The sequence below is a fragment of the Muntiacus reevesi genome, chromosome 4 (genome assembly GCF_963930625.1).
Source record: "Muntiacus reevesi chromosome 4, mMunRee1.1, whole genome shotgun sequence".
In the NCBI taxonomy this organism is placed as follows: Eukaryota; Metazoa; Chordata; class Mammalia; order Artiodactyla; family Cervidae; genus Muntiacus; species Muntiacus reevesi.
The window spans coordinates 20,553,115-20,570,028 of NC_089252.1; the positions used below are offsets into that span (position 1 = coordinate 20,553,115).

At 40.5% G+C, this 16,914-nt stretch overlaps 1 protein-coding gene and 1 non-coding gene across 6 annotated transcripts in view; one reads left to right on the forward strand and one right to left on the reverse strand.

Moving 5' to 3' along the window:
• The window catches only part of GALNT1 (polypeptide N-acetylgalactosaminyltransferase 1), a 115,897-nt gene that overhangs the window by 24,350 nt on the left and 74,633 nt on the right, over positions 1-16,914 (reverse strand). For all 5 annotated transcript variants that reach the window (XM_065932361.1, XM_065932363.1, XM_065932359.1 and 2 more), the window contains 2 exons: positions 8,918-9,084; positions 2,930-3,137 (listed from right to left, as the gene is read on the reverse strand). In XM_065932361.1, the coding sequence (XP_065788433.1) occupies positions 2,930-3,137; positions 8,918-9,084 (375 nt within the window). The remainder of the gene's footprint in view (positions 1-2,929; positions 3,138-8,917; positions 9,085-16,914) is intronic.
• TRNAG-CCC (transfer RNA glycine (anticodon CCC)) lies at positions 3,858-3,930 on the forward strand. The gene has a single exon. It is a non-coding gene; the product is annotated as a tRNA-Gly (tRNA).

The following is a 16,914-nucleotide window of genomic DNA, read 5'->3' on the forward strand; positions in this document are numbered from 1 at the left end:
TTTCTTCTTTTTACATTTTATTTTCTAACTATTCCTGCTGGTATGGAGAAAGCAACTGACTTTTCTATGGTGATTTTATATTTGGCAACACTGCTAAATTCTTATTATCTCTACTACTTTGTGTATAGATTACTTTTCTTTGTAAAAAACACATCATTTGCAATTGAGAGCACTCGTTTTTTTCCTTTCCAATTCTTATACCATTTATTTATTTCTTGTATTATTGCAAAATCTAAGGCTTCTAATACTGAGTAATAAGAATAATTCAGGGCATCCTTATCTTGTGCAAAACACTTTCAACATTTCTCTGTTATGTTTGCCAGTTAACATGTGTGTGTTTAGCTGTCCTTTCTAAAATTTGTAAATTTCCATTCTGTAATAGTTTACTAAGTATTTTAAATCATAAATCAATTCTCATCTTAATCATAAATGAACATTTTTTCCCCTGTATCTACTAAAGTGATTATAGAGTTTTAATGACAGGGTTTTAATCACAGTTTCAGAAATATGTTAACATTGTCTACTTTGTGAATTGGTTTTGTAATATTAAACCAAGTAGTAATGATATGTTATATATACATATATACTGATATATTATCAGTGGTCCCCCACTTTTTTGGCACCAGAGACTGGTTTCATGGAAGACAATTTTTCCATGAAAATGGAGTGGGGGAAGTGTGAGTTTGGGATGATTCAAGTGCATTACATTTACTGTGCATTTTATTTCTATTTTTATTACATCAGATCCACCTCTGATCATCAGGCATTAGGTCCTGGAAGTTGGGGATCCCTGTGTTTTTTATACATGTTGATATGATATTAATAAATCCCAGTTGGACTCAGCTTGCTGGTGGTGTGAGATTTTCGTATTAGGGTTCACCAGTGGGTTTGAATAATTTTCCATGTACTTCTTTTCTGATTTCTTATCAAGGTTATACTAGTCACATAAAACAAGTTGAACTGGTATCCTCTTTTTCTGTATCTTGCTTACAAATTCTTGAGAGAGATCTGTTTTCCCTCCTTCACCCCATATCAAGGTTGAAACAGCCAGGTTGCCTTTAGTGTGAAAGAATTCACTTCTCATTCTAACCCAGAAGTAAAAACAACAGAAGCCTAGCTTTATGCAGATATTTGCTATTTTTCACACTGTAGGCAGGGTCCTGGCCTTGGCTCCTATCCTCCCATCTGTTTGTCTTTCAAGAAGTTCAGCAGGAAACCCTGTAGGTGAAAGCTGGCTTTAGTGTCTGGACTACTTACTTGTATGCACTTCGTTCTGAGAGCTGCAAAATTTCTTACTTTAGTGCCAACCTGGTGATGCACTTAAAAATGTGTTTTGTATTTATCCAGAATTTAGCTTTTTCAGTTGGAAAAGTTATTCAGGATACCTCATCTACCATACGGTCCAACTGGAAGTTGTTGTGGTTGTTATTTCAGGCAATTTCCCTTTCATATTTCTGTCATCACTTCACACTGCTTTCTCCAAAGGTCTAGGCTCCTGCTTCATAAAGGTTACAGACTGTCTTTACGCAAGAAAACACTTCCTGAATCAGTCATCTGTTACATACATTAAAAAATTTACAGATAATCCTATGTCTTTTTCAGGCAGTGTCCTCCTTCCTAAAGCTACTGTATCTTCTCATTGCTAGGCAATTCATCTTTGAAAGGGGAGAGATGTAGGTCCAGCATTTGCTTACAAACAGAATAGATGCAATGACAAGCTCCCACTAAACTCAACCTGGGGGCTTCCCAGGCGGCCCTAGTACTAAAGAACCCGCCTGCCAGTGCAGGAGACATAAGAGACTTGGGTTCAATCCTTGGGTCGGGAAGGTTCCCTGGAGGAGGGCATAGCAACCCACTTCAGTATTCTTGCCTGGAGAATCCCAAGGACAGAGGAGTCTGGCAGGTTACAGACCACAGGGTCACAAAGAATCTGACACGACTGAAGCAACTTAGCATGCACGCATGCTCAAGTTGACTAACAAGAGTTTACCCTGCTGAAATCTAAATCTTAATGTTAAGTTGACACAGCCAGCCTCTGGTTCAAACTGCAATGACAAAGCAGAAATGCGACAAACCTAGGTCCTGCAGAATGAAGCTAGTTAGGTTTTTTCCTGCTATCTAGGAACTAAGCCAGAGCCCAGCAGTGGGCAATTCTTTGAAAACTGCATCATGAAAGACTACAACCATGAACTTGCACTGCTCCCAATGTTCCACCTGTATTAGCCAAGATTACAGTGCTTATTTTCATATACAATCAAGCATTTCAGGGGCAACGTGTATCTCCTCACTCCCTTTAACTCTGTGCTACAGGCTGGGAGATACAGCCTCAGTAAAGATGCAGACAGAGAGGAGATGACCTGCCCAGACCCTCGTGTCAGCTTTAGAGAGCAGGGACAAGTACAGGGCTTTTTATCCTACCACCCCTGAGATAAGTGTCTATATGTTCTGCTCTTGTTCAGTGAAGAGAGCAGACAATAAACATCCTAACAACACGTTTCCTAACCCATCCTCACTAACGAGACAGTCTGCAAACAGTGCTTCCAGGCTTTAGAATGTGGTCTTCACATTCAGTCTAGAGCACTCTTCATGGGGCTTCTCAGATGGCTCAGTGGTAAACAATCCGCCTGCCAATGCAGGAGACGTGAGTTCGATCCCTGGGTCGGGAAGATCCCTTGGAGAAGGAAATGGGAACCCACTCCAGTATTCTTGCCTGGAAAATCCCATGCATAGAGAAGCCTCGTGGGCTACAGTCCATGAGGTCACAAGAGTTGGACACAACTCAGGAACTGAGCACGAGCACTCTTCATAGGTATTTAAAAGGAAAACTCAGATGAAAATATTTTTATATTTACTTTAAAACAGAATTTTGCAACTTACCATAGTTTAACACAAAGGCACTGAAAACAATTTATAAATCTCATAAAATTACCTGTCGTGTTTGATCCTGGCTAAGAGAGGTTCCAGCCATCCCACTGTGCACTCACAGTGCGCGTCTAAAAAGGTGATCACTTGGCCTTTAGACACAGCAGCGCCTTTTAACCTGGCTCTGATCAATCCAGAACGCTGCTCCATTCGAATGACATGAACGGGTACTTTTAATTTTTTCACATAACTCTCTAGAGGTCTTTTTAAAAAGTCTGAAAAGGAATAAAACAAATTAAGAAAATAACACAAAAAACCTGTGAGCTGGCATTACCCAGGTGGAAAGCAACTTTGGATTGCAGTATTCGTTTAACAGGTATTTACTGAGCACTGTAAGTGACGCTCCCTGACTCACAAACCCAGTTCACCCAGGGAGTCTTTTTATTCCCTGAGAGAATGTGCCAGAACTGCCTCTCCTTTGTTAGAGGAATTAAGAGAGAGTCTCTGGGCTCAGGCTCAGTCAAAGGCATGTTACTACATTTCTTGAAGGAGCTTTCTGTCAGGCTCAATGATTTTTTTTAATCACGTTTAAGGATCAGGAACAGAAAGAAGGTAGTTCAAGAGAATTAAACCCAGACCTCAATAGAGAGAAGGAACGAATACACAATAGCTGTTAAGAGTTCAGAAAACTGTGTGGTTTCTTCAAAGACAGAAGCGAATTGTCTTACAGACTGTCATAGTCTCTGACTATGCAGTTCTTCTTGCAGGAGGTGGGGACTGAGGTCAAGCTGTAAGAGAATGCTGGGCTGTAGCTGCAAAACCAAACAGAAACCTTAACAGACAGTTAGGTCCAAGTAAAAGAGCTTTCAAGAGGGAAGGGCAACTAAAGAGAAAATCAGCTATCCTGGAGAGTTCAGAGAAAGGCTGTGCCCATAAGTCAAGGATTTCCTGCCTCCAGAGTACATAACTGACTTTAAACAGCAGACAAGGGGACTTCCCTGGTGGTCCAGGGGCTGAGACTTTGCACTCCCAATGCAGGGGGCCCAGGTTCAATCCCTGGTCAGGGAACTAGATCCCACAAGCTGCAATTAAGGATCCTGCATGCTGGAAGGGAGACTGAAGATCCCGTGTGTAATGACTACAACCCGGTGCAGCTAAATAAATAAATTTAAAAAAGAAAAAAGCAGAAAAGTATCCACTTCCTCAAGACAAAGAGAAGAAGTTGCAGATCAGGTTAGTTTCTGGTAGTTATGCCAGAGAAGCAATGGATGGTGGGCAAATGTCTTTCCAACTTGTCCCCATACAAGAAGTACAAGGACAATCTCTCCAGGGAAGGAAATTCTTGACATGGAGCTACCAGGATGCCTATGACTACCTCTGTCCCATGGGATCTCCATAAGGGTGGGTGGGTATGTTAAGGGGGTAAATTCTAAATGTGGGAACCCAAAGGGCTTCCTACATACTGGAGAGGGAAAGACAAATAGGAGTGAAATGGTTCTTGCTCACTGGAAGTGGTTAAGACCTGACTGATTCAACAATGGAATAATCAGGGCTATGAAAACAGTGAAAGAGAAAAAAAGCCTCTATGTCCACTACACCAGAACACCGATTGTTTTCATGTCTGCTAACACATTTTCTAAAATATCTGGGCTAACAGGAGTATCTGAAAAATATGGGGAGAACTCCTACCTGATAACTATGATTTTATGAACCAAAAAGCTATAATTTGATTCTGAGTAAAAAGATGAGGGTGATGCCAATCCCGATGAAAAGCAACATTTTACCCTTTTATGTCTGTTTAGTATAATGCCAGGCTCTTTACAAACTTTATTTCATTTAATCCTCATAATGACCCTATGAGATGTTATTAAACCTATTTTAGATATGAAATTCCAAGGCTCAGAATATTAAATGAATTGATCAAGATGATACAGTTTATTAAGGGGTAGATCCAACAGTCAAATCAGCTCTGCCTGACTTCAAGGCCCATCTTTTCACCCACAGCAAGAAATCCTACAAGGAAACAACCAAGGAAAAATTTTAGGACTGTGGAATTGCCCGACCTGATACACATTTAAATTGCTTTATGTTCAGAGTTTGATGAATCTCATGTGATGAGGTATGAGTTATATTCTAGTACCTTAGACCAGTCAAGTGCAACTGTGTCACAACGCATCTCCCAGTAAGTCTTCCTTCCAAAATTAGACAGTTTGAAGTGCTTAAGAATCAAAGCAATCTAATCCCTGAGTCCTGTATCTTTGAAAGTTATGATACTCTGTCCTGTCTGTAATTAAAATGAAAAAATGCATGGTCTGGTAGCTCAAAAAAGTTGCTATTCAACAACTTTTCTTGGCATTTTATTTGACATCTTTGTGGCTCTCATGCAACATGGCTACAAAATAGGTGTCTTCCTAACAGCTGACAGAGAATTATGTGCTCAGGACTAGATGAGGGATTAGGAACTATTTATTCAAAACTCAGTTTTTGAAAATGAAGCCATGGGGGTTAATTGATTATGACTAGAAGATACGTCGTCATCTAAAAATAAGGGAGAATCCTATTTATTAGATATCTTTACAGCTATTAGTCTTTAAATGGATCCCAAGGCATCTCTACCTCAGGCAGTGCGAGGCTGGCAGAGTAAAGGTCAGGGAAAATTTCACTGCTCCCGGCAACAACTGAGATATCTTAGCCAGAATTCGAAAGAGCAAGGAATTTAGAGTGTAATATTAATAAACCTGACTCCTAACCCCTACTTAAATAAGAACCTGTTTTCTTTTGTGTAAAATGAGAAAAACAACACTCATGTCAGGTTAAGAAAATTGTATCAATTCTAGTCTTAAGATACCCCTCTGAGATGACAACTATATAACTCTGAACATGAACCAGGGATTCATCCAGATTCCATCTTTATTACAGACCCTGTAACAGTAAAGTTATGACAGATGCAAAGTACACAGTAGTTAAGAGGTTAACCCCTAGGTTTATGGTTAAGTCTCATTTTGCTCTAACAATAAAATAGGGATAATTATAGCACCTACTTCATACTTAATAAATGGAACTACTGATGTCTCAGCAGGTTAACCGTGAAATCCAGTACCCTGAGGCCATGAGCAGACTACACATGCTACACAACCTAGTTAGGAACTCTATGCAGATGAGGAGGAAAACGCAAGGATTAACTGACTGTGATTACTCTTTCCTTCATTCACTGAATATATTCTGGAGTGCTTACTATGTAACAGGCACGGTGGACACTGGGGAGAAAATGGTGAGCAAACAGTCCTTCCTGATGGAGTTACAGTGCCTACCTGGGGTGGGGGGGGGCGGTGCTGGGGAGTATAGAGTGTTCTGAGAGGTGTTCAGTGGGACATGACCTGGTCTTGGGAGGTCAAGGAAGGCCTCTCTAAACGTAACTTGACTCTGATGAAACATCTGAGCTGAACTGTGGGGACAGGGTGGGCAGGGAATTACAAGATGAGACTGGAGATGCAGGCAAAGACCAGGTCATGCAGGCCTTAGAGGAAAGCTGTTCGCTTGTTTTTAATTGAAGTATAGTTGCAGGCCTCAGAGGAATGATTTTTTTACGTATAGTTTATTTACAATGTTTTCAGGTGTACAGCGATATGATTCAGTTATATACATGTTATTTTTCAGATTTTTTTCAATTGTAGGTTATTATAGGATACTGATATATAGTTCCCTGTGTTATATAGTAGGTCTTTGTTTCGAGGAAACGTTTTCATCAGAGAAGTGATGTGGTCTGGTCTGCATGTTTAAAAGCTTCCTTCAGGGAGACAGTGTTTATGGGGAGACTAGTCTATTTCATCAGCCAGGTGAGAATTAATGGTGTCTTGGCTGGGCCTCATGAGCAGGAAGGGGTAGACTTAAGAGAGCTGGCTCTGGTTCCTGGGCCCATAGCTACCACCCAACAAGAAGGTCAGACCGTTCTCAGTCTGGGCAGCAAGACTGCAGCTATGACCACAACAGCACAACGCCCAGCGGTGCCCAAGTGTCAGAAGTGGCAATCAGAACCCCTGAGGCTTTCCAAGAAGATACAGAAGAACCAAGTTCTTTGTGAGGGCTGTGCAGTGACACTCAGAGACCTGCTTGGTGACTAAGAGCCCGGCGGAGCAGGGAGGCAGACACCTGCCCACACGTTTCCAATTACAGGTTTACACAGGCCACGGTGATTCAGAAGGGCCCACATGAGGGAGGAAAAAATAACTGGGATACGTGACTTTCTTTGCCACTTCATGTTGTGGACACATGGATCTTTCTGATTAGGCTACATCCCACAAAAACTTACTATTTCACACAGCCTTCTCAGGCCTGCAACAAAATGATGGAGAAAACAGGGGGAAATGTAAAAACAAATCATTTCATCTGAGGAAAAATCTCTCTCCTTGAGGAACATTTAATTTCACAAGTTTCAACATACAAGTAAGTCACTCAGAGGACAGAGATGTTTTTATATATTGCTGCTAAACTAACTTTGGTTAATTTTCTAAAAGAGGGATTAATTAATTCCTAGCTAACAATTATTCAGGTGAAATTTATATGTCTACTGTCAACAGTAATTATTTAAGTGTGGTATTCTTAATTTGTAACAGCTCTCATCCATTTTGACATTAATTATAGTATATATTATTATTAAATGTTTTATGCAATTACAAACTATAAACTATCTCCTTGATTTATTAAGGAAGTAAGCTACAAGGCCCTTGAGACAGCAAGGCTGTAACTTATTTATTTTTACCTCTACAATCTGGCAAAGCAAGAAGATTTAAATCGTTATCAATGTGCAAATTAATCCCAATAGTTAAGATAGGAAATAATTAAATTTCATCATGCTTAAATGTATATGTTTAGTGTGGGCACAAGGAGAAGGCAATGGCACCCCACTCCAGTACTCTTGCCTGGAAAATCCCATGGACGGGGGAACCTGGTGGGCTGCGGTCCATGGGGTCGCTGAGAGTCAGACACGACTGAGCAACTTCACTTTCACTTTTCACTTTCATGCATTGGAGAAGGAAATGGCAACCCACTCCAGTGTTCTTGCCTGGAGAATCCCAGAGATGGGGAGCCTGGTGGGCTGCCATCTATGGGGTTGCACAGAGTTGGACACGACTGAAGCAACAGCAGCAGTGTGGGCACAGGAAGGAGAAGGTATAATACTTGACTAAACTATCTTAGCATATGCAATAAGATTAGGCGAGAAAGGTGAAGATAACAACAAAAAAAAGGTTTAAAACATGAGTCATGAAGTTTCAAGCTACTTAAGGAAGGAAAAGTCATTTTCTGTAGTTTCCTCCAAATTTTTCTCATGTGAATATAGGAATATTGGGGAAAGCACATGACCTAATGATCCTAAACAGCTGTGCTGTGAAAAACAAAAAAGCCCGTGAAAAATTCTGAGATTCGTGGAAGAATGTCTGGGCCAGAGCCATTGCAGAGACTCATCATGAGATCAGAGACATACTATACACCACTTTCCCACAAGTCCCTTCATCACCCTTTTGTGCACCCTTTTATGGACCACGCCTGACCTTGGGAATGGAGAAAACGGGAAGACCTCTGAAGAACCTGGAGAACTTGGACTCGCCCAGCTGAGGCTTTGCTCTGCTGGCAGGGATGCTTCCCACTGTCCATGCACTAAACCTCTCTTCATGGCTCTAAATCAGAGCCAGTCTTTCTCCATCGACTCCGGGCTGAGCTTCCCACAGAGAAAATCCTGACAAAATTAAGTGGTTTTTTTTTTTTTTTCTCCCCCACTGTTTTGCATAAATTTTTACACAGTTCTCTCTTTTTAAAACAAGATTAAGATGTGACACAACTAAATGCTAATTAAAGTAATATTTTAAGTTTCACAAGGGTGTAAATTGTTTGCATATGTGAACGAAATCAAATGTCATAAATAACTTTTAGGATAAATTAGAAGCTTGTATAAAATTATTAGGTTAAACTGATAGCAGCTATCATTGATAGCAGCTAGTTTTATAAGCACTAATGACAAAAGGTGTAGTGTGTTATTGGCATTAAATGTAAAATTTACCTCTTTCACTGGCATCATCTACTAGAACAATTTCTTCTAGCATGTGTCTTGGTGAGCGATTAATGACACTATGGACAGTTCGCAGAAGTGTGCTCCAAGCCTCATTGTGGAAAACAATCACCACACTGGTTGTAGGAAGGTTATCTGGATACACCTTTGTTTTACACCTGAAAACAAAGCAAATACCTTTGTAAAACTGTTAAGACAGCAAAATCAAGTAACCCAGACTAGAAGGGGTGACAGAGGAATAAAGGCAGTTGGTTCCAGTGGTGCAACTCTCAGTAACTTCTCATTTATTTAGGTTTTGGTTAATGTTGCATTTAATAAAACAGTACCTAAAGTTATATATGCTTAGATTGAAACTATTTTAAAGACGTTAGTCATATTCTTAAAATCAGGCACCTCTCCTGATATGTCTTCTGTTGATTCTTTTTAATGGAGAATGTACCAAGGCCATATCACTAATCCCAAAGTGAACAGGTCTCAAGAATCCCATTAGACAAAAAATCAGAACCACTACAGGCTAACAGTTGAATAATCTAAACAAAAGATTCCCTTCCACAAAGGAAGTAAACTAATATTTACTGAGTATCTACTAGGTATTAGGCACTGAAGCTTCCTAATATCTTTGTGAGGTACTTGGAGCCACAATTCACAGATGAGAAGCCAAGGACGGACCCAGGGAGGGAGTGGCAGGGCCTGACTGTGAGTTTCACAATCTTGATGCTGCTGTTCCACTATGCAATTTTAGCACACATCTTGTTCAGTATAGACTGTGTCTAGAAATGTAGTCATCAGAAAAGACCAAACACACTCAAAATATCTGCACACAGAATCAATAAACTAGCTCTACATGGTCTCATCTTTCAGTCCTGTGAGCTAGATGAAGCCACTAGAAACAGACCACCCGAGGGCGACAGCAGGACTAAGTAACCAGACATCAAGGCATGTGTTTCAGGACATTCTAACGTTGCTTAATTAAATCATTGTGAGTCATAAGTCATCTTGTTTCACAAGCTAATCCTACTTATGAGTACTGGGAAACAGTACAGCCATGGTGACTAGAAAGCCTGCTTACAGAAACAACAAAAAGAACAAACTCCAGTGAGACTTAGATGACAATGAGGTAAATCTGCCATGTATAAACAGTACTGCCAGCTGGGGAGCCAGCTGGGTGCACAACCTGGAAGCCAACAGGAAGATGGTGGAGAACTCTGAGGGGCCGGCTCTGCAGGTCAGATTTACTACTAGGACGACAGGTTAAGGAATTACATTCTGAAGTTGTATGGAAAGGAAGTCAGGCTACGGAACACTGGAAATAAAGAAGACTAAAACGGAAATCATTCACAGCAGGATGGAAGAATCAGAAAGCAGAGTGAGTATGAGGACCCAGAAGAACAGATGACAAAAAGGATAACAATTTCCTAAATCAAACAACTGAATTTAATCATTCAGAGAAATACAAACTCACAAGCATTCTCCCAGGACTTCCCTGGTGTTACAGTGGGTAAGAAGCCGCCTGCCAATGCAGGGGACATGGGTCTTATCCCTGGTCTGGGAAGATTCCACATGCTGCGGAGCAACTAAGCCCATGTGCCACAACTACTGAGCCCATACTCTAGGGTCCGTGACCACAACTACTGAGCCTGCGTGCTGCAGCTACTGAAGTCTGTGCACCCAGAACCTGTGCTCTGCAACGAGAGGGGCCACCGCAGTGAAAAGTCTGCACTGCAGGCAGACTGCAGTGAAAGGGCTACTGCAGTGAAGAGTAGCCTCGCTCATCACAACTAGAGAAAGCCCTCATGCAGCAGTGAAGACCCCATGCATAATAAGTAAGTAATAAGTGCATAGTAAGGAAGTAATAAGACCCCAAAATAATAATAAATAAAATAAAAGTTATAAAAAAAAACCCACACAATTTCATTAAAAACAAAACAGAAAATAGAGAAAATATGGGAAAATCTTTATAAATGATCACAAACATGTAAACACACACACACATATACTCCCCTCTACCTGGAAAAGCCATAAAGCACCCAAGGAGAACCAGGGAGGCTTTCAGCATTCCAGTTAAGCTTCTCCCCTGAAGGGGCCACCTGTCCTTGTGGGGCTGGAGGGAAGGTAACCCTTTGGAGGAAGGCGACATCGAGCTAAGGATGAGCACAGGCTGTGTTATGAAGCTGTTTTCTTCCACTGTGTCCCAACTGAGCCTTTCATCCTTGGGGATGAAAACTCGCAAGTGGAAGGCTATGCTACTTTAAAAACAAAACAAAAATAAAAACTAAAAACAAACACAACAGAAAAACCACACACAGACTTAACAACAGGGTATGGGTTTGGAAGAGAGGGAAAAGAAGAGTCTTAACTTTTTACTGAAATATATACACAAGTTGACAACTGTAAGTATACAGTTCAATGGATTTCTACAAAGTGAATGCATCAAGGAGTCAGCACCCAGAAGAAGAAATGGACCATTACCAACTCCACAGAGGCTCCCAATGCACCCGTTCCCAAGGTAACCACTCCTCTGGACCGCTAGCATTACAGATGAATTTCATCTTTTTAACAACTTTATTTAAAAGGAAAAATACAGAGCAGTGGTTCTCAGGGCTTCCCAGGTGGGCTAATGGTAAAGAACACTCCTGCCAATGCAGGAGATGCAAGAGATGTGGGTTGGATCCTTGGGTCGGGAAGATTCCCTAGAGGAGGGCATGGCAACCCACTCCAGTATTCTTGCCTGGAGAATCTCATAGACAGAGGAGCCTGGGGGGTAACAGTTCATGGGGTTGCAAAGAGTTGGACATGACTGAAGTGACTTAGTACACACACAAGATATGGGAGCAACCTAAGTGTCTATGAATAGATGAATGGATAAAGAATATATATAATGGAATATTATTTAGCCATAAAAAGAGTGAAATAATACCATGTGCACCAACATGGATGGACCCAGAGATTATCATTGAGTGCTAAGTTGCTTCAGTCATGTCTGACTCTTTGTGACCGTATGGACTGTAGCCCACTCAGCTCCTCTGTCCATGAGATTCTCCAGGCAAGAATGCTGGAGTGGGTTGCCATGCCTTCCTCCAGGGAATCTTCGGACCCAGGGATAGAACCAGTGTCTCTTATGTCTGCTGCATTAGGAGGCAGGTTTCTACCACTAGCACCACCTGGGAAGTTGAGAGATTATCATACTAAATGAAATAAGTCATAAAGAGAAAAACAAATACTATATGATATCACTTATAAGTGGAATCTAAAATATGATACAGATGAATGTATCTGAAAAATAAAAACAGACTCACAAAATAAACCAAATAAATACCAAAGAGTGAAGGGGGTGAGAGGGGGGTAAATTAGAAGTTTGGGATTAGCATATACAAACTACTATATATAAAACAAACAAACAACAAGGTCCTACTGTATACCACAGGGAACTATATTCAATGTCTTGTAATAAACCATAATGAAAAAGAATTTATATAAAACCGAATCACTTTGCTATACAACTGAAACTAACACAACATTGTAAATCAACTATACTTCAATAAAATAAAATTTAAAAAGAACCACTTTCATATGGGTCTATTTCTGAGCTTTCTATCTTATACCACTAATCTATACATCTCTTTTTGCCAACATCATACTGGATTACTGCAGCTTTATAGAAAGTCTTTGAATTGGGTAATGTATTTCCTCCAAATTTATTCATCATTTTCAAATTTATTTTAGTTATTCTATTTCTTTTGCCTTTTCAAATAAAAATTTAAATCCCTTGCTCAGATTCTGAATGGAATTTTACCGAACATCTATTGAGGGAGAACTGACATCTTTTTTTGATGGGCTACTATGCATCTATTTTTTTTTTTAATTTTTTTATTTTTAATTGGAGGATGACTGTTTTACAATGTTGCATTGCTTTCTGCCATATAACAGTGTGAATCAGCCATAAGTATACATATGTCCCCTCCCTCTTGAACCTCCCTCCTATCCCCCACCCCATCCCACCTCTCTAGGTTGTCACAGAGCACGGGGTGAGCTTTCCGTGTTATACATCAACTTCCCACTGGCTATCTGTCTTACATATGGCAATGTATATGCTTCAGTGTCACTCTCTCAGTTTCCTCCCACTCTCTCCTTCCCCTGCGGTGTCCACCAGTCTCTGAGTCTGTGTCCTACGTGTCTGTGTATTCCTGTCCTGCAAATTAGTTCATCAGTACCATTTTTCTAGATTCGATATATATGCATTAATATATGATATCTTCCATGCTGACTTACTTCACTCTTTGTAACAGGCTGCAGGTTCATCTACCTCACTAGAACTAACTCAGATTTATTCCTTTTTATGCCTGAGTAATATTCCATTGTACATATGTACCACAACTTTCATCCATTCATCTGTCAATGGACATCTAGGTTGCTTCCATGTCCTGACTATTGTAAACAGTGTTTCAGTGAACAATGGGGTACATGTGTCTTTTTGAATTATGCTTTTCTCAAGGTATGTGCCAAGCAGTGGGACTGCTGGGCCATATGGTAATTTTATTCCTAGTTTTTTAAAGAATCCTTGTACTGGAGAACTGACATCTTTTATGTTGAGTCTTCCAACATAGCTAGAAAGTGAGGCTTTAGTTTCCTCTCTCTGCTGCATATTTCCCAAGACTGTATCTGTGTTTCGGGTCAAACTGTGGGAGGCAGAAAAGAAAGGCAACGGGAAATCTACACATGCTCTGAAGACCCGAGTTCTTCTAATCAGAGACGCTCTCCCTTCCTCAGATGTGTGGCTGCTCCCCTGGCCAGTGCTCTCACGGTGTGTGCCTTGACAGTGTTGCCTAGGGGCTGAGAGTACAGGGAAGATTAAAAAAGAGCGATCCTTAAGAGACCCTCTTTTTGTATCTCAGACCAGAGAGGGCTACTTCTGGGGCTCTCTTCCTGTACCCACAGTGCACTTCTGAGTTTTGGATTAGTACAATTTTGGGAAGAAATGGAGAGCAGGCATCCTTTACTTGATTCTGACCTTAGCAGGGAGGAGTCCAGTCTTGTTCCATAAAGTGTGATGTGACATTAGAAGCACAATCCATAAAAGAAACAACTGATAAATATGATTTCATTAAAATTAAATTTTGCTGTGCCAATGAGCACATTCTGTACCTGAAGGTACCATTAAACCATTAAGGAAATGGAAAACACAAGCCACAAACTAAGAAAATATTTGGAAATCACATGTCTGATAATTATAATTTGTCCAGAATATATAAAGAGTTCTTGCAACTCAGCAACAGGAAATCAAATAATCCAACTAACAATGGGCAACATATTTGAAAAAACATTTCATTAAAGATACAAAAATGGCTAAGTACATAAAAAGATCCCCAATATCATTAGAGAAACCCCAATTAAAATCACAATGAGGTACCACTTCATACCCAGTAAAATGACTATAGTAAAAACAACAGTAAAAAAGCAGCATTGATAAGGATGTGGAGAAACTAGAACCCTCATACACTGCTGGTGCAAGTGTAAATGGTGCAGCTGCTCTGGAAAATAGATTGCCAATTTCTTAAATAGTTAAAGAGTATCATAAGACTCTGCAATTGGGAATTTGCCCAAGAAAAACAGAAACATGTATACACACAAACTCCTGTATACAAATGTTCTTAGTAACATTACTCATAATAGTCAAAAAAGGGGAACAATTCAAATGTTCATCAACGGGTGACAGAAGTAACATCCACACAGCTGAGTAACACTGGGCAATAAAAAGAACAAAGGAGACATGCCACAAATTGGGAGAACCCCAGAAACATTATCCTCAGTCAAAGAACCCAGACACAAAGACTTCATATTATGTGATTCCGTTTATATGAAATGGCCAGATAAGTCACCTCTACATAAATAGAGCACATTAGTGATAACTTTAACCTGGGGCTGAGAGTAGGAATGGAGAGTGACTACAAACGCACACCAGAGACCGTTTTGGGGTGAACAGAAATTTCCCAAATGAGTGCAATTGTGGGCTCATTTCATATGCTAGCAAGGTAATGCTCAAAATCCTTCAAGATAGGTTTCAACAGTAGGTAAACCTAGAACTTCCAGATGTACAAGCTGGATTTAGAAAAGCCAGAGGAAGCAGAGATCAAACCGCCAACATCTCCTGGATCATAAAAAAAAGCATGGGAATTCCAGAAAAACATCTACTTCTGCTTCATTGACTATGCTAAAGCCTTTGTGTGGATCACAACAAACTGTGGAGAATTCTTAAAGATATAGGAATACCAGACCACCTTACCTGCCTCCTGAGAAAACTGTATATAGGTCAAGAAGCAAGTTAGAACTGGACATGGAACAACAGACTGGTTCCAAATTGGGAAAGGAGTACGTCAAGGCTGTATGTTGTCACCCTGTTTATTTAACTTATATGCAGAGTACATCATGTGAAATGCTGGCTAGAGGAAGCTCAAACTGGAATCAAGATTGTCAGGAGAAATATCAATAACCTCAGATATGCAGATGACACCATCCTAATAATAGAAAATGAAGAGGAACTAAAGAGCCTCTTGATGAAGGTGAAAGAGGAGAGTGAAAAAGCTGGCTTAAAACTCAACATTCAGAAAACTAAGATCATGGCATCTGGCCCCATCACTTCATGGCAAATAGATGCGGAAACAATGCAAACAGTGGCAGACTATTTTCTTGGGCTCCAAAATCACTGTGGATGGTGACTGTGGCCATGAAATTAAAAGAGCTTGCTCCGTGGAAGAAAGGCTATGACAAACCTAGACAGCATATTAAAAAGCAGAGACATCACTTTGCCAACAAAGGTCTGTATAGTCAAAGCTATGGCTTTTCCAGTAGTCATGTATGGATGTGAGAGCTGGACCATAAAGAAGGCTGAGTGCCAAAGAACTGACGCTTTCAAACTGTGGTGCTGGAGAAGATTCTTAAGAGTCCCTTGGACAGCAAGGAGATCAAACTAGTCAATCCTAAAGGAAATCAGTCCTGAATATTCATTGGAAGGACTGATGCTGAAGCTGAAGTTCCAATACTTTGGCCACCTGATACAAAGAGTCAACTCATTGGAAAAGACCCTGGTGCTGGGAAAGATTGAAGGCAGGAGGAGAAGGGGGTGGCAGAGAATGAGATGGTTGGACGGCATTATGGACTCAATGGACATGAGTTTGAACAAATCCAGGAGATAGTGAAGGACAGGGGAACTAGGTGTGCAGCAGACCATGGGGTCACAAAGAGTCAGACACAACTGAGCAACTCAACAACAAACTTTCTAAGAGCGGTGATACCAGCATAACTCTGCAAGTTTACTACAGTTATTAATAAATACTTTAAATCACTGCATCATACACTTTAAATGGGTATATTTTCTGGTTCCAGGAAAGATGGATTACGTGCGCTCCACTCTGTTACTCCCAGTGGGTGGAACTGTAACTCCCGGACAGAATGCATGGAGCAGCTGTTTGAGGGAACACTGAAATGTGAATGGTAGCAGGTCAACTGGCAAAGGAGATGAGAATTTGAAGTTCCATCCAACCAGTGGTGAGTTTTCCATTTCTTCCCCTCTGGTATTAGGCAGGCTGCACTCAAAGGCAACTCCAAAGCTGGAAGGGTGCACTAGAATCACAAAGAAAGAGCCCTAAAAGAAGTTCTTTCTGGTCTGAGTTACCCCATCTGTAAACTGGGCATACTACCCACCAGGGCAGTAATGTGTACAGCCCCTGTTACATAATAAACACTCAATAAGTGTTATTATTGTTATTTCTTAATCATCTGAGACTAATTATATAGGATGGAATTGCCAAATTAGATGCCTTCAAATTGTATTCATCTTCCCTAAGATTACACATTAACAATGGGTTTTTTTCGACTGTTAATTCTACTGAATTCTTCTTGACACTGTAACAATGTTCTTCTTTGCTACAGTTGCCTTCAAAAACATGTCCTTGGAGATCCTATAAGGTGGTAAAGGTTCTGCTGCAAGCTGA